This window comes from Rhinolophus hipposideros (assembly GCF_964194185.1).
Source record: "Rhinolophus hipposideros genome assembly, chromosome: 1".
In the NCBI taxonomy this organism is placed as follows: Eukaryota; Metazoa; Chordata; class Mammalia; order Chiroptera; family Rhinolophidae; genus Rhinolophus; species Rhinolophus hipposideros.
In genome coordinates, this window is record NC_138047.1 from 106,820,868 (window position 1) to 106,836,777 (window position 15,910).

Genomic DNA, 15,910 nt, shown 5'->3' on the forward strand with positions numbered 1-15,910 from the left:
CTCTGCAGGGACGGCCTACCCTCAATACTACTGCTCTCCAAAGAGGCAAAAGTCCACCAGAATGTTCCGGCATGGGCTTCCCAGAAGGAAGAGCATATGCAAAGAAGGCGTGGCCAGGTGAGTGGGCTCTGAACATGAGGACCAGGGCAAGAGCAGAGAGCAGGCCTGGGGAACATGGTTCCCTTGGCCTCAGTTTTCTCATCTGTAAAAAGGGCCAGATACTTCCAACCTCAGGCGGCAGGGGCAAATTAAAGGACCTTCAGAAAATGTTCTGTCATGGTAATTTTTAAAAGCTCATTTTACAAAACATGGTATTATTGTTTTGTCTTCTCTAGTGAAAACCTGAGAACTCACAATAGAAAGTGGACAGAACTTCGTTTTAGAGACCTTCAAATCTGTAGCAAGGCACCCTGGGACCTGCAGGTACAGAACTCAACAGAGCCAGGGGAGCAGGGCCCTGGGGGTGGGCTGGGAGGACCCCAAGGTTGCAATGGGCCAGACCACTGACCAGACATTCCTGGGAACAGAAGCCTGGGTTTGCCCCAGGCATCAGGGTGGAAGCAGGGGAGGGTAGCAAATCTTAGTCAGATGCAAATCTTGGGCCTATCACCTGGTGCTGGCGGGGGGGGGGATGGATGGGAGAAAGCACAAGTCAGGGGACTGGGGGAGACCCAGAGGAAAGTCACCAAAGGCCAGAGGGGAAGAAGAGGTGGGGATTGATCCAGGGGCTGCCAGGGGTGGGAGGGAGAGAGATCTGAGCTGATCAGCAAGAAAAGGCAGTAGGACTGGTGACCATTTTGGGAGGAAGGGGTAGGGAAATCTAGGGTGACAGTCAGGGCTCTGTGCCTTCTCCTTGGGCCCACAGAGGGAAGGGGGCAGAGGGGGTGAAGTGGGAAGTGGCTAAATTCATCAGCCAAGAGAGTGCAGTCGCTTACAACTCCAGCCAGCAATCCAAAGTGTTCTTTAAACTCGCGGGGCGCTGGCCTCTGTAAGACGCTCTGCGTTCCTGAACCCATCTCACTGCCACATCCACTCTCTGGGGTAGTCGCTGCGGTGGTTACCGAGCAGGAGACAGGCCCCGGGTCACAGCGCGCTCAGGCTGCAGCGCCGATTCCACCCGCCGCAGGCAAACGCGGCGCCCGCGGCCACCTCACAGCTGCCTCGCCCTTTCCGGGGAGTTTCCAGCCCTGCGTGGGATCCACTAAAGAACACGGCGCGGCGTCCTCCTCACATCCTGCCCTCCCCGTCGGATGGGCAACTCCGAGGGACCTCCCGCCGCGGGCGGAGACGCAGCCAAGCGTGCCAGTCACACCTGAGACTGGGGACGAGCCCTCCTCACCTGTGCGGTCCGCTCGGGTCCCGCGCCGGGGGCCGCGGGGGAATCCGGAGGAGCCTGCGCGCCGAGGGGACGCTGCAGGGGACCCGGGCCCGCGTGGAGCCGGCCTCGGCCCCCGGGCCCAGCGGGCAACGCCAGGGCGGCGGCCAAGAGGCCCCCGGCCAGCACCCACGTGGCGCGCCCGCGGCAGCCCGCCCAGCCCATCGCCCGCCCCGGACCCGCGACCCCAAAGTCGCCGGCGCCGTGGGGTTGTGGCAGCTTCCGGACCCCAGGCCCGCCCCGCTGCCGAGCATGCTCAGTGCGAGCCGCCGCGGAAAGTTTTCCTGGAACAAACCCCGGCACCTGGGACTTGGCGGGCTGGTCGCGCGGAGGATGAGGACGCGCGCGGGAGGCGGCGAGCGGGGCTGACTCCGAGGCACCCACTAACGCCAGCTTTGTTCTCTAAGCCTCAGCCCAGCCCACCTTCTCCGGGAAGCCTTCCTTGACACACACCGGGCTGACCCCAGAGTCCGCCCCAGGCCCGCTAACCTCCTGTTGAAGAACTGAGAGGCGCTTGGCTAGGCAGGGCCTTGTGTCCTCGAGAAGCCAGAGGGTTCCGGGCAGCACAGAGGGGGTCTGGGAGAGAGACTGGCAGCTCAGGAGCAGGGGGGAAAGCGACTCTCATTTCCTGTTGGGTTCAGTTCAGCCGGATTGGGCACCCACTGCCTGAGCCCTTGCTGTGGATTAGCCCCTGGCCCTGCCCAGGCATCCTGCGACACTCCCGACACTCCCGTGGGCTGCTGTTAGCCACTTTAGGACATCTCTGGGGAACCAGAGAGGGGAGTTGGTGTCTGGAGCCAGGAGGCAGCCGCGGAGCAAACTCCCTGAAGTCTCCCTGGGGGCAGGCAGGGCTGTGCCTTGCCATTGGAGGAAGCAGGAGAGGGAGATAGAGACAGGAAGAGGGACTGGTGGGTCACTTTCTCTGCTTCCCTCAGTCACAGCTCCCACCTGTGCTTTGGGGAGAGAGCTCCCCTCCTGTAGCCTTCCTACACGGCAGCCTGCCATGCGCTCTGCAGCCTTAGGCCAGGAAGCCTGGCACCTGTCAGCCCCTTCTCCCTCACCCCTCCACGGACAGGCCTTCACGACTTGGTGGACTAGGTGATGGGGTTTGAGAATCTGAGACTTTGTTAGTTAAGCTTCCTACACCGGTAGGCTGCCTTTGGGGGTACCTGGCAGCAGGCCAAAGGCTAAATGCTAGTATATTCCTGGAGCATAGATTCGATTTGACAATGAGCAATTTAAAGGATGATTTCAATATTCACACAACTGTATAATTAAGTAAAATGCAAAGAACGCTGCATTTTTTAAGCTAAAGCTTGAGTAATCAAACAGCCAGCATAAAGCAAGAACTTCAGGCTATTGCCCGCCAGAGGCTTTCCCAGGAGCCTTGGAGATGCTCGTAAGGAAACATTTAGGAAGCATTGCATAGTAGAGAGTGTGAGCCCTGAAGCCAGACGGACAGAGGTGTTACTGTGTCTGTCCCATTTCCTCCTTGCAGCACCTTGAACCAGCCTCTTCTCTCCAGCTGTCAGTTTCTTCATCTATAATACTAAACCTGGATAATACTAATTCCCATCGTGCCCACCTGGAAGAGTTGATGAGGAAATGATGAAAACATTAGAACCTGAGCCACGTCACGGGTCAGGACACAGAGGTCTTCTCTGTTGAAGCAGACCCCTGTACACCCCTGCCCCAGCCCTTAGGGAATTAAGCTCTAAAGGGTAGGAGTGTGTGTGTGTACGTGCATTCATGTGGGTGTCCACTGCTGTGCCCCCAGTACCCAGAACAAGAGTTAGCATCTAGTTGCTTCAGTAAATGTTTGTTTGAAGAAAGACGCTGAACTCGTCTGATTGTTACGTCCCCACGCAGCCCTGAGATCCTCGCTGCCTGCACTTTATCTTCTTCCCCGCTGGCCTGATGCTGGTTGGTCAGTAGTTTCTCTGCAAATGCTGAGTGTATGATGGACACACAGTGTCCGGTTCCTAGTGGCGGCTGGGTGTAACAATCTCTCCACACACTGTCTTAGAGGCGAGTATTGGGTGTGGAAGAAAACAGCGTTAAGACAAGAGTCTTAAGGAACAAGTTCAGAGTCAGTGGTGGACTGTGCCGCCCAAGGATGGCCAATGGGTAGGGGTTAGGAGCAAGGCTGGACTCAGACTTCTGTTTGATAGGGGAGGTAGGAAGGTAGAAATGAAGGGAAGGAGGGAACTAGCCCGCTAGGACGCCCCTTGCAGTTGCTCTCACGTGGAGCACACGCACCTTGTTTGCTCAGCAGGATATTGAGAACAAGATACATGATTAGAAAAAGAAAAATGCTGGAGAGGGAGGGAAACCATCCTGCTTACCAGAATATACATCCTGCTGTTTAGGACCATTTTTAATGAGCTTCTCAAATAAATCATGGGAAATTGACAAGTTCACACTTACGCTCTGAGCAACAACCTTGAGAACCAGAAGGGAGGACTGGACACCAGCTGAAAGAGAAAGATAACCGAGAGGGAGTAGGGGAGACAGTGCCACCCATAGAGATAAAAGCCCTCACGCAATGTAAGGAGAGGCCGCTTCCCTCTGTTGGGTGAGCCGGCTGCATGTCTCGGAGTGGACTCGCTGTTACTATAATAATAAACTTCTTGCTGTCCTGTGCTGAAAAACTCTGTCTCTCGACTGAATTCTTTCCTTCAAGAAGACAAGAGCTGAGGTACAAATGCCACCCCCCGGTAATACACTGAGTCACTTAAGCTATGACTGAGGTTCCACATCCCGAGGAAGGGGGATAACAGCACCCACCTCAAAGGGTTGTTGGGAAAGTGATTGAGGTCATCAGGCTACATTTTTACAGCATCCTAAGCGGTCCATACACCTAACCAAGCAAGACTCTTCTATGTGGCTGGGGGGCCCCATCTCTGCTGGGAGCCCAGAGGCCTGGAGTAAACCAAACGCCTGCAGAAGGGCCTTCTCGCAGAGACATGAGCGGGGCATGCTCAGTGCAGAGGCAGGGCTGGGGGCGGGAGCGGCCCAAAGTTTGGGGCCGAGGATCCAGGCTCCTCCTTCCTGCTCCTGCAGCCCCGGGAACCCGGAGAGGAGCAGGAGGAAGGAGGCGGCACAGGCTCCTGGCCCGTCGGAGCCCCGAGTCCCGCGTCGCCGACCTGGCGGACACCGTGCAGCGGGCGGCGGGCTCAGGTGGCGCGCGGCGGCGGGCGGGATGCGGCCGGGCCGCGGCCTGAGAGCCCCCGATGGCGGCGGCCTGCGGGAGCGACGCGCGGCTGCTGCTGGGCCGCGAGGCGGGGCGGCCCGCGCCCGCGCTGCTGGCCCCCGCCGTGCTGCTGGGCGCCGCGCTCGGCCTGGGCCTCGGCCTGTGGCTCGGCTGCCGCGCCGCCCGCCCGCGACCGCGACACCAGGTGGGTCGGCCGAGCGGGCGGCCGGGGCGCGGGGCGCGGGGGCCGCGGTGCTGCTCCGCCCCGGGCCGGGCTGCGAGCCGGGCTCTGAGCGCCTGGGGGGCTCCCAGCTTCGCCCCGCGCGCAGCCGGCCCTGCCCGGGCTCCCGGTCTGCTCCCCCAGGGCGTGGGAGGCAGCGATTTGCGTGGGAGGCGGCGGAGTGACGAGGGCACTGTCCTGCCCCCCCGGAAGTGCCTGCTCCATCCGATCCGCTGTGGGACATAAACAGCCGCCAAAGCCCTCCCGGCCTCAGTCTTCTCATCTGTAGCACCCAGGTTTGGACTGGAAGCTGGCAGGACCCCCACCCCTGGAGGTCCATTCTGCCTTCTCGCTGTGTGGATTACCGACCGTGTTTCCCGGAAAATAAGACCTCACCGGAAAATAAAGCCCTAGTGTGATTTTTTTCAGGATGACATCCCCTGAACAGAAGCCCTAACAGGTCGTTTGGAGCAAAAATGAATATAAGAGCCGGTCTTATTTTCAGGGAAACACGGTAGCTAGCCTCTCCTAAGTCCCAGCTGCAGCATTAGGATTCCTCCCTGCCTCCCTCCCTACAGTAAAAGTTTGTAAGAACCTTGTACTGTGAGCCCCTGGCCTAGGGACTCACATGGCACATCAGTGAGAAAGAGACAGACAGATTACAAGTAAACACTTGACTATGACACAGCCTCCGGACACCTGTGATGGGAAACCAGCACTTACTGAGTGCTGACTGTTATTCCCTGTCCTCAGAATGTTCTAGATTTATACTATCCTGGTCTTATTTTGTGAGTGTAATACTTTATCTCTCGGAAGATTTCATAATTGTTTTAAGTTTTCTTTTCCTCATGCAGTGTCTGTTTTCCGCTTGCTTTCCCCATTCGTTTCTTTTGGGGTTTGTCTTTCATGTTCGAGTCTGTAATCAAGGGACTGGTGACTTTGGCCTCCAGGCCAGTTTTAACTGAGGAGCCAAAAATAAACCAAAAAACAAAAAAAGGGTGCTCCCCTGCAGGATGGCTGAGGTTTTTCTCCTGGAGTCTTTACAGACTGGGTCCTTCCCCACAGAACCCTTGTGCTGGGCAGCTATGAGTGCTAAAATAAACAACCCCCAAATCTCTGGCTTCATCATCCACCCCTCTCTACCCCATGCCGGCTGCTCCAGCTACACAGGCTTCCCTGGCCATGCTGGGCATGTTCCTGCCTCAGGGCCTTTGTGCTGGCTGTGGTCTCTCCCTGGAAAGCTTGTCCCTGAGATATCTGAATGGCTTGTTCTCTCACTTCCTTCAAGTTTCTTCTTAAATGCCATTTGTCCAAGAGGACATCCCCTCCCATTGCTCTCCATGCCCGCCTCATAGCACTTGTCGCCTCTGACATACTATGCATTTCTTTGTTTTCGTCCCTCTTCTGTTACTGGAATGTAAGCTCCATGAATGCAGCGGCTTTCTTTATTTTATCCATTACTGTATCCGCAGTGACTAGAATAAGGCTTGACCCTTAAAATGCTCCCTAAGAGCTGCTGACTAACTCAGTGACAAACTGGTGATACTTCTTCAGTTCAAAGATTATATCCATGTGCAGCCAGTGGTCAAACAGGGGCTTGCTAAGTGTCTCTGGCATAGCAGGATTTTAAATACAGTTGATAATGGTGTACACTGCAAACACATAATTAACAACGACTGAATCATTGCCCCTAAGGGAAATATAGGGTTAGGTTACTGCAAGACTCTGGTCACAGCATTTTTATTAACCGATCAACACATAGCTTTGTTTTATGTGTGTTTCTGTTTAAAGATATCTTATTTAATATGTATTATTGATTCATTGACGTTGAACTCACAGCCAACAATAGTGGAACTCACGCCTGAAGGAAGCTTATCTCGCACAAGCATTTTCTCCGTGAGGCAAATCACAGCTTCCCTGTGGTTAGGAGCCCCAGACAGCCCTACAGCACTACACTTGGAGGTGATTTACACAGCAAAATCACCCACAAAAGCACAAAAATGCAAAACAGAACGGCACTAAATAGAACACGGAAAAGACCCTTGTTTGCGGTACGGGAGCTCAGACAAGAAGGCAGAGTCCCCTCGTTCATTCTCAGTTGGAAATTGCACATCGGGCAACTCATTTTCACCATCGGCACGTGCCCAGAAATGACCACAAAAGTCCGCCGGGTGTTGATTTACAAGAACATTTTAGCAAACAGGCGAATTTGCTAATGCAGGATCCACAAATCATGAGGGTCATCTGTAGTTTACAGTAGAATCATTCTGTATTTTAAGGTAACCTAAAATATTGTCTGAAAAACCACCCAATGATGTTATTGGAAATACTGGCAAAATTAATGTTTATGTGCCACTTCCTGAGAGTTAAGCTGTTACCCCCCTCCCCCAAGGAGCTCACAGGCAAGGGGAGGAGGGGGAAACTGACCCAGGATAACAATGGAATGAGCTTTGACCCAAGTATTGCCTCCAGGTCCCCAGGACACACTGAGATGGGGCATTGGGAGATATCTAAGAGGTGGCCCCTGGATAGTCTGAAAGGATGTGTAGCTGAGCCCAGGTGGGAGTGGGAGGCGGGGCAGTGCACACACAGGGTCTGGCAGAAGCACAGACAGGAGCAGAAGTGATGGGCGGGGAGCTGATGGCTGCAGTCCCAGGAGCACTGGGCTGACTGACTTCAATGCGTCCCCCTCATTTTTGGATTTTAGAAAGACGACGCTCAAAGTCTGCTCAAGAATTTGGAGTCTAATGCACAGACTCCCTCAGAAAGTGGCTCCCCACCCAGAAGGAGGAAGAGAGAAGCACAGACTTCGAAGAATGAGGAGGCTCTGGACGTAAGCTGGATGGTTGGGTTAATTTGCCGAGGGGCATGTTGGGTGTCCTGGGGCCCACACCATGGCAGCACAAATGTCATCCAGATAAGCTTTGACAGTTATGTCTCAATAGGCTTCTGTTTTGAGATATACTTTCCATATAATCAAATGCACAGTTTTTAAATTTACAGTTCGATGAATGACAGGTGTGTATACCCTTATGATGATGCCCCAGTCAGGAATGGTCCATCACCCCAGAAAGGTCTCAGTGCTCCTTTCTGGTTTCCACCCGCCAAGCCCCTCCCAGAGGCAGTTATGGCTGATTTCCTGCACCGTGACTGGCTTCGCTGTTCTAGAATTTTCCCTAAAGGGAGTCATGTGCTTTCTTGTGCCTGCATTCCCTCAACGTCTTCCTTTTGAGATTTACCCACGTCACTGCACGTGTCAGTAGTTCATCCCGTCAATTGCTCGGTCCTTCGTGTGGATGTGCGCAGCGTGGGTGGTTTCCAGGGGTCGGCTCTTCTGAATAAGGCTTCTGTGAATGTTTGTGTATAAGTTTATCCATTTGTTTTTATTTCATTTTATTTCTTTTAAATAAATACTGAATAAATATCTAGGAGTGGGAGTCCTGGGCCTCTGACAGAGATGTTAAAAGATGGATTCTTCCAGTACCTTCCTCCCTGGGCCCTCTGTCCAGCCAGAGCCTGTCCGTGGGGCATCGCTTCCATGGAAGGAGAGAGCATTTCCTCCAAACGTGATATTTCTAGTCACTTCCTTATCCCAGACAGGTATTCAACCTCAATTGCTCAGTCGTAAATGTAGATATTTAGGTTCCCCGAAAATAAGAACTTACTAGAAAATAAGTACTAGTATGATTTTTTTCAGGATGCTCATAATATAAAATAAGCCCTAATGCGTCTTTTGGAGCAAAAATTAATATAAGACCCGGTCTTATTTTGGGGGAAATACAGTAGGGCTTATTTTATATTACAAGCATCCGGAAAAATCATGCTAGGGCTTATTTTCTGGTTAGGTCTTATTTTTGGGGAAACATAGTAGGTGGTGGGGGCAGGGGGAGAGATCCTGGAAAAGGAAGGGACATTGAACTAAGTTTCTTTTTCAGTACTTACTGAGTGCTGGACATTTTCATATAGATCGTTCTGAGCGCTGTGAAGACTCATGAATTCTCTCAGCAGTCCCATGCAGTGACCTTATTGATGTCCCCATTTCCCAAATGAGGAAACTGAGGCTTGGGTGATAGCTCACTGACCCAAGCCAGTCACATAGCTGAGACTTGTGCCTGGGTCTGGTGGGCCCCTGCCCGGGGAGGGCTGCCTCCACCACAGCTCACAGCTTCTGACGCTCAAAGTCAAGTTCAGCAGCCTCCACTTACCACGGAAGGGAAGTGTGCTGGGTGTTAGAAAGCAAATTTCACCAAAAAAATTTAAATCAAGAGGGGACGTTTCTAGTTAAGCTGAAAAGTCAGTTTTCAAGAATCACCCCTGTGACTTCCCGACGATTCTAGAGACAGAGCTCCCCTTACCCGTGCTGGGCAGGACCCCGTGGAAGGATTAGCTACCCCCACCACCCCGTCCCCCGGGCTGACACAGGAGCTGGACATGGAGAGAGAGTTCCTGGCTGTTCCAAGAGCAGTGATTGAATGGACATGAGCTGGTACTTCCTCGGATGTGCTGTGTGTCTCTGGCTTATGCTCCCTGCCTCTCTGTTTCTAGGTGCTTGTCTCTTCGTGTGTGTCTGTCTGTGTGTATCAGTGCATCTCTCTTTATGTCCATCTCTCTTTGTGTGTCTCTCTCCACAATCATCTCTGTGGGCCCGTGTGTCCGTGTGGCATTGTAGGTGTGTGATATCTCCCTGTCTCACTTTCTCTCTCTTTCCCTCATCCATCTCTCTCTACCCCTCTGCGCCCCTCACTCCATATTAGTAAAACCCTGCTCACAGAAATGAAAACATGTCCATGCAAAAACTTGTGCGCAAATGTTCACACAGCCCTATTCACAGTAGCCAAAACTTGGGAACCCACATATCCATCAACTGACGAGGGAATAGACAAAATGTGCTCTGTCCACACAATGGAATGCTACTCGGCCAGAAAAAGGAATGAGGTCCTTACCCATGAAAGAACCTGGAAAATATTGTGCTAACTGAAAGAAGCCAGTCACAAATGACCACATATTACAAGGTTCCATTCGCATGAAATGTCCGGGAGAGACAGAATTTACAGACAGAAAGTAGATTGGTGACTGCTTACAAAGGGTAGGGGCAGGGAATGGGGGGGATGGAGGTGATAGCTACAAGGTTTCTCTTTGATATGATGAAAATGTTCTAAAATTGACTGGTGAAGGTTGCACATATTTGTGAATATACTGAAAATTATTAAGTTGTACATTTTATATGGTTAAATTGCATAACACGTGAATTATATTGCAGTAAAGCTATTAAAAAAAACCTACCTCACTCACATAGAGAGGGAGGCTTTAGATGTGATGACAGCAACACCAGAACACCAGCTTCAGCATCCAGGGTCCTGGATCCCAGTCCCAGCTCTGCCACCTTTTTGCTGTGCAATGTTGGGCATGAAACACAACCTCTCTGAGCCTCAAGTTTTTCAGCTTTACAATGACAGTAATGAACGAGGCTAGCTCCTTGGGGTCCTTTATGAGTTAACTCTGAACATTCCTGCCACAGAATAAATGCTTAATCAACGTTTTCAGGGAGCCAAGTCTTTCTGCCTCCCCACGAGGTTACCTCGTTTTTTTCTACCTAGTAATGTTTTCCCTGTTAACTATTTAGCTATGCCTAGCCGATGCCCATTATCAAGCTAATAATTGCCAAGAGTTCAGTTAAAGATCTGCCCGTTCTGGTGACTGGTTTGCCCAGACGCCCCTGCCTTGTGCAGACTGAGCTTGTCAAAGAATGTGGACAGGACTGATTTGACAGGGTGAGTTGAGCTCTAATGCACAGAAACCAAGGCGTCTGTGGTTCGTGCCACTTCTTGTATGACCTCTGTTTTGATAAAGAACTCACATCAGCCAAACACAAACAGAAAATTCCAGAAGGTTCTGGGACGTGCTACTCCTCAGCCTCGCTTCATCTCCTGCATTGCAGGAGAGAGATGAATGGCTACTTTATGGACACATTTGTGCATTTGCTGAAAAGAACACTGCTATGTTGGTGCATGAAATGGCCCTCTTTTCCTGCTTTAACTAATTTTTTAATAACTGCATCTTCAGCTGAAACAATTTTCCATTGAAATTTGCACTACAACCAATTTTCTGAATAATTGTATTGCTACTGTTAGGGAGATGAGCAGAATTGGGAGGATCTCCGACTTCAGAATCATGGTAAAAAAAAACACAACAAAAAACAAACCATACACAGCAGATGCTGTTCAGGGAGCAGAAACTGTTCACTGCATGCCCAGTGCATCTGGGCGCTTCATCCCCCAACAAAGGCCATGACTGTTGTCGGGCCTGCCCTCTAAGGGATTGCCGTCTGCAGGTGGACGGGTTGGAAAAGCCGTCACAGTCAAAGGGTTTCCACGTGGTTGGAGGGACGCCATCAGCTGGGACTGAGTTTTAATGCACAGCCCAGGCTCCCCGATCCCCAGGTCCTGCCTCTATACCTCTCAGGTCCTATGCTTCTCATGATTATGTTTTTTTCACATTAAGTGCAATTTTTGTTTTGTGTCTCTTTTTTTTAAAAGATTTTATTGGGGAAGGGGAACAGGACTTTATTGGGAAACAGTGTGTACTTCCAGGTCTTTTTCCAAGTCAATTTGTTGTCCTTTCAGTCTTAGTTGTGGAGGGCGCAGCTCAGCTACAGATCCAGTTGCCGTTGTTAGCTGCAGGGGGCACAGCCCACCGTCCCTTGCGGGAGTCGAACTGGGAAACTTGTGGTTAAGAGCCCACTGGCCCATGTGGGAACTGAACCGGCAGCCTTCGGAGTTAGGAACACGGAGTTCCAATCTCCTGAGCCACCAGGCTGGCCCTTGTGTCTCCCTTTTGAAGATGAACTCCTGGAAAGCAGGGGCCGTGCCTTCCTCTCTCATTTTTCACCCTGTTCATTCTGTCCTTTCTTTTCACCTGTCTTGGTAAGAAGTTTAAAAATGCACAGTGCCCCTTTTGCTTTCACATCTTTTTGCTTCCAAGGGGAGGCGGATCCTGAGCAGGGCTCGATGGGGGCTCCTTACCTCCACACTTATAGCTGCCTGGGCTTTGCTTCTGTCCTGTCCCAGCCACTCTGCTGGGTGCTTTGTTTATGCGGTCCTGGGAGCAGATTCACAACCTATTTACTGCCTGGAAGACTCGCTCAGAGAAGTGAAAAGACTTACCCAATCCACTTCTTTTTGTTTGAGGGTCTGATCCAAAGTCTCATGTGAATATTGCCACATGTAGTGTTTATAGCCCTGACAATGCTAAAATTATTTTGTTTGCTTTTTCCACTAAAATGTGGTTCACAGTTTTTAGGAACACTCTTGTTAATTATTGTCATGTTATTTAAATCCTTATTTCTTCCAAAGGCAAAGACGTAGAATTAAATGAATCTGCTATTTAACATATATCTATCTGTTCATCCACTTATCTGTATATCCATCCCTCCCCATTTGTCCATCCATCCATCTATCCATCCATCCATCCAGCTGTCCATCCAGCTGTCCACCACTCACCATCCTTCTAGCAAATGAGTACTTTCTTGGCTCTCTTTGGTATGTGCCTCTCATGGTCCCTTCCTGAGGCCACTGTTACAGATGGGATGTGACATTTTGGAAACTCTTGGTGGCTTATCCTTCATTTTACAGAAAGCCCCACGCCATCTGTTCTCCTTCCTCCCCAGGAATGTGAGCCGTCTTTCAACAGCCACATCACAGCGTTTGCACTGAAGGCAAAAGTCGTCTATCCCATCAACCAGAGGTTCCGGGTGAGAGACCTGAGCTCCGTCTTAGAAACACAATTACTCAGTAATGTGCTAGAGATTGGGGTAGGAGCAGAGGGGTTACATGTGCGATTTGAGGGTTTTCTGGGCAGATGTATTAATAGAGGTAAATGTGAGGCTTTGTAACTGAGCCTAATTTTAGGGTTAACCCATTTGATGACAGTGTTGTTGGGGTCAGAGTATGCCCATGGTATATCAAGGTGACACACAGTAGGACAGCAGCCGTCCTGCTCTTTTACCACCAGGACAAATACTGCTGAAGACACTGTCACTAACATTAATCCTCATTCACAGACCCCAGGACTAAGGCCAGCAGCGGATGACACTAAACACTTACTGTGGAGCTGGCACAGCGCTACGCATTTGTCATGCGTTAGGCATGTCAACCTCGACATACTCCTGCAAGATAAATTATAGTGTTATCTCCACTTTACACGTGAGGAAACTGAGGCTCGGAGAGGCTCATGGCCTGCCTGAGGTCACACTGCAGGAAGTGGCAGGGCCAGAGTCAACCACCCCCACCTGGCTACAGGTCTGACACCGGAAGCCAGGTGTTCACACCTGTGGCAGGGAGTTTTGCAGAGAACTGTGTGTTCCATGGTGCCTCCAGGAGCCCTCAGCCTGTGGAAAAAAAGGTTTCCTGGTCAAATAAGCTGAGGACAATGCTACCTGCTCTCCTGGTGGTAAAGAGGACAGGCTCTGAATCTCCCACCTCCGCTGTTTACTGTTGGCCATTTCCTGATTTCTCGGGGCCTCAGTTTCTTCATCTATGAAAAGGGAGTAATAGGCTCTCCACCTCACCCCGTTGTCCTGAGGGTTACACCCTGTTGTCCTGAGCCCTTATAGACGTAAGGGCTTAGGACAATGTGTGACATCTAAGCATTCAGCACATGTTTGGTTTTTGAAAATATGATTTGTTTTTGAAGAGAGCCAGAGCATATTGAAGGCTCTGAGAATTCCTGCACCAAAGAAATTATTCCACCTTGTTTAATGCAGACTTTTCCAAATTAGTTTTTCTGTAGGAACCCTTATGGTAACTGGTTGTAGTTCATAGAACTGTTCCCCGGAAAACACAATGGGAACCACTTCCTTCCCTTAGATACCTGGTAGGTGGATGAAGGGCCAAAATCCCCAGACCAGGAGTATTTATTTACCATCAAAGCCCTCCTGGGTGGGCACTGGGGTTATCCGGCAGTCAGGACAACATCGTCCTCATCTTGGAGGCCCTCCCACTCTGCGGTGACAGAAATGACCAGGTGCCTGTGGAACATGGTGTGGGCTGGGCCTAGGCATCAGGGAAGGCAGGCTCTGGGGTCTGTGTCTGGAGGAAAAGCTGCTTCCGCCCAGCCGAGAAGTGACGAGTGTTTCAGGCAGGGGGACCGAGTCTGGCACTCTGGCTGTGCCTGGTGACCGCTTTTAGTCATGGCAGGGACTTCATTTCCTTGAAAAGGAGCTTTGAGTTGCTCTAAGGGCAGTGAGGAGCCAGCTAGAAGGTGTGGAGGCAGGAGGTGACACCCACATCAGTGGAGGTGGAGGAGAGCAGGTGGTCAGCAGGTTAGTGCACAGAGCAGGCCCGGGAGTCAGAGACAGCAGCAGCGGGAGAGGTGGGCCAGAGCCTGTGAGCTGCTGGGGGAGACGTCAGATGGACATTCCAGTGCCAAGTGCCGGGCCATCAGGGGACAGAGGCAGGCTAATATAATAGCTAAGGGCTGGCCTCCTGGGGACAAGAGAGCTGTGATACAGGGGCTTGGGGTAGTGACCCTGGTTCACAAGCTCTGTGGCTTCCACTCACACACCTCTCTCTAGTCTGCCCGGGCCTGGCCTTCTTGGGAGCCGCTGGCATGAATCGCTGGTGAAATTGCTGAAACAGACTCCTCATGGGTGACAGGGACTAAGAGTCTGCTTCCTCTTTTGCTGCCCCAGCCCCTGGCCGACGGTTCCTCCAACCCGTCTCTGCACGAAAATTTAAAGCAGACTGTTTTGCCCAACCAGCCGGTGGAGGTTTCCCCCTCCAGCAGCCTGGGCAGCCTAAGCCAGGCTGAGAAGGACGACCGTAGCTCCTCGTGCAGCATCCACTCGGCCACCAGCGATGACAGGTTTCTCAGCCGCACCTTTCTCCGGGTGAACAGCTTCCCTGAGGCACTGACCTGTGAGAGGTAAGAAGGGGTCAGGAGATGCAGACCCATGAGCCATATCATTATCAGAGGATAAAACTGAGGCCCAGAGAGGTTAAGCAACTCAGACAAGGACACACAGCAACCCAGTGTGAGAGCTGGACTCCGTACCCCTCCATCACTGGTCGTGTTGACCAGCACGGGGGTTATGGAGTCAGGCCTGAGCCCTGGGGAGAGACATCAGGGGTCCCTGTTTAATCACTGACGTGTCCTGTCCATTGCATAGCTGCAGCGAGCACTGATAAAGTGCCTTCTGTGTACGGGCAGGGTGCTGAGCACTTTGCAGGGATTAATTGTTTCATGAGCACGAGGGTCAGGTCTCTCTTGTTCACTGCTGTGTCCTTGTTGCCCAGGGGGAGCCTGGGACAGGCTCATTGATCAATATATATTAATCAGTCAGTGAATGAATTCTTCCTACCAACCCAAGGAGGTGGGTGCTATTATTGTCCCCATTTTATAAAGAAAATAGTGAGACGCAGAGAGGCTGTGTGACTTGTCCAAGGCCACACAGTGGGTGGTGCTGGAGCCGGGTTTGAGCCCACCACCTCATCTCCAAAGCCCACACTCTAAGTCACCGACCCTCCCAGCCCAGAGTCTGGCAGGTTTGTGGGTCAGCCATCAGGCCTCTCCCTGCTCGGAAGTTCTGTGAGGCCAAGGGGCCCTGGATGGGATGAAAGGACACAGCCCAGCTCAGGGCTGTGGACAGAGTGGGCTCAGAACCCTGAGCTTGGTGTTGACCGTGAAGGTGGCCCAGGGCAGGAGGGGCTTCACTGAATAGGAGACTTTTTGGCTCAGCCTGTTCTCACTGGGAAGGGCTGTTCCTGAGCATTTGGACGTAGAGGACTTAACAGTTAGGGTGGGAAGGTGGTCGTTTAAAACGCATTTGCCTATGTAGGAATAAAGGTCAAAGGGCTTTGTGTACACCCTGCCTCTTATCCAGCCCCTGTGACTGTGTGACTTCTGTGAGTCACGATTTCCCGAGTCAGTTTCCTCCTCTGTAAAATGGGCATCAGCACGTCCACATGACAGCACCGCGAAAGGTGACAGCTAGACCTGAGTGCCCGGGAGGGAGCGTTAGTTTCATTTCTCTCACCTTCCGTCTTTTCCCATTTTGTCCTTGATGTCCAGGCAGCTGTTCCCTTCTGGTCATGAGTGGGTTTCAAACAGCTCCTTTGATTCCTTC

The 15,910-nt window shown here is 51.8% G+C and overlaps 2 protein-coding genes across 6 annotated transcripts in view; one reads left to right on the plus strand and one right to left on the minus strand.

The window, feature by feature from the left end:
• Nucleotides 1–1,540, minus strand: part of EVC2 (EvC ciliary complex subunit 2) — a gene marked incomplete at its 5' end in the record, with an annotated part of 95,928 nt that extends 94,388 nt beyond the window's left edge. For both annotated transcript variants that reach the window (XM_081060873.1, XM_081060872.1), the window contains one exon: nt 1,340–1,540. In XM_081060873.1, the coding sequence (XP_080916999.1) occupies nt 1,340–1,540 (201 nt within the window). The remainder of the gene's footprint in view (nt 1–1,339) is intronic.
• Nucleotides 1,541–4,440: 2,900 nt separating this feature from the next.
• EVC (EvC ciliary complex subunit 1) overlaps nt 4,441–15,910 on the plus strand; it is a 48,565-nt gene continuing 37,095 nt past the window's right edge. For all 4 annotated transcript variants that reach the window (XM_081037241.1, XM_081037243.1, XM_081037240.1 and 1 more), the window contains exons 1-4: nt 4,441–4,773; nt 7,496–7,621; nt 12,455–12,538; nt 14,477–14,709. In XM_081037241.1, coding sequence (XP_080893367.1) covers nt 4,609–4,773; nt 7,496–7,621; nt 12,455–12,538; nt 14,477–14,709 — 608 coding nt within the window. In that variant the 5' untranslated portion in view covers nt 4,441–4,608. The remainder of the gene's footprint in view (nt 4,774–7,495; nt 7,622–12,454; nt 12,539–14,476; nt 14,710–15,910) is intronic.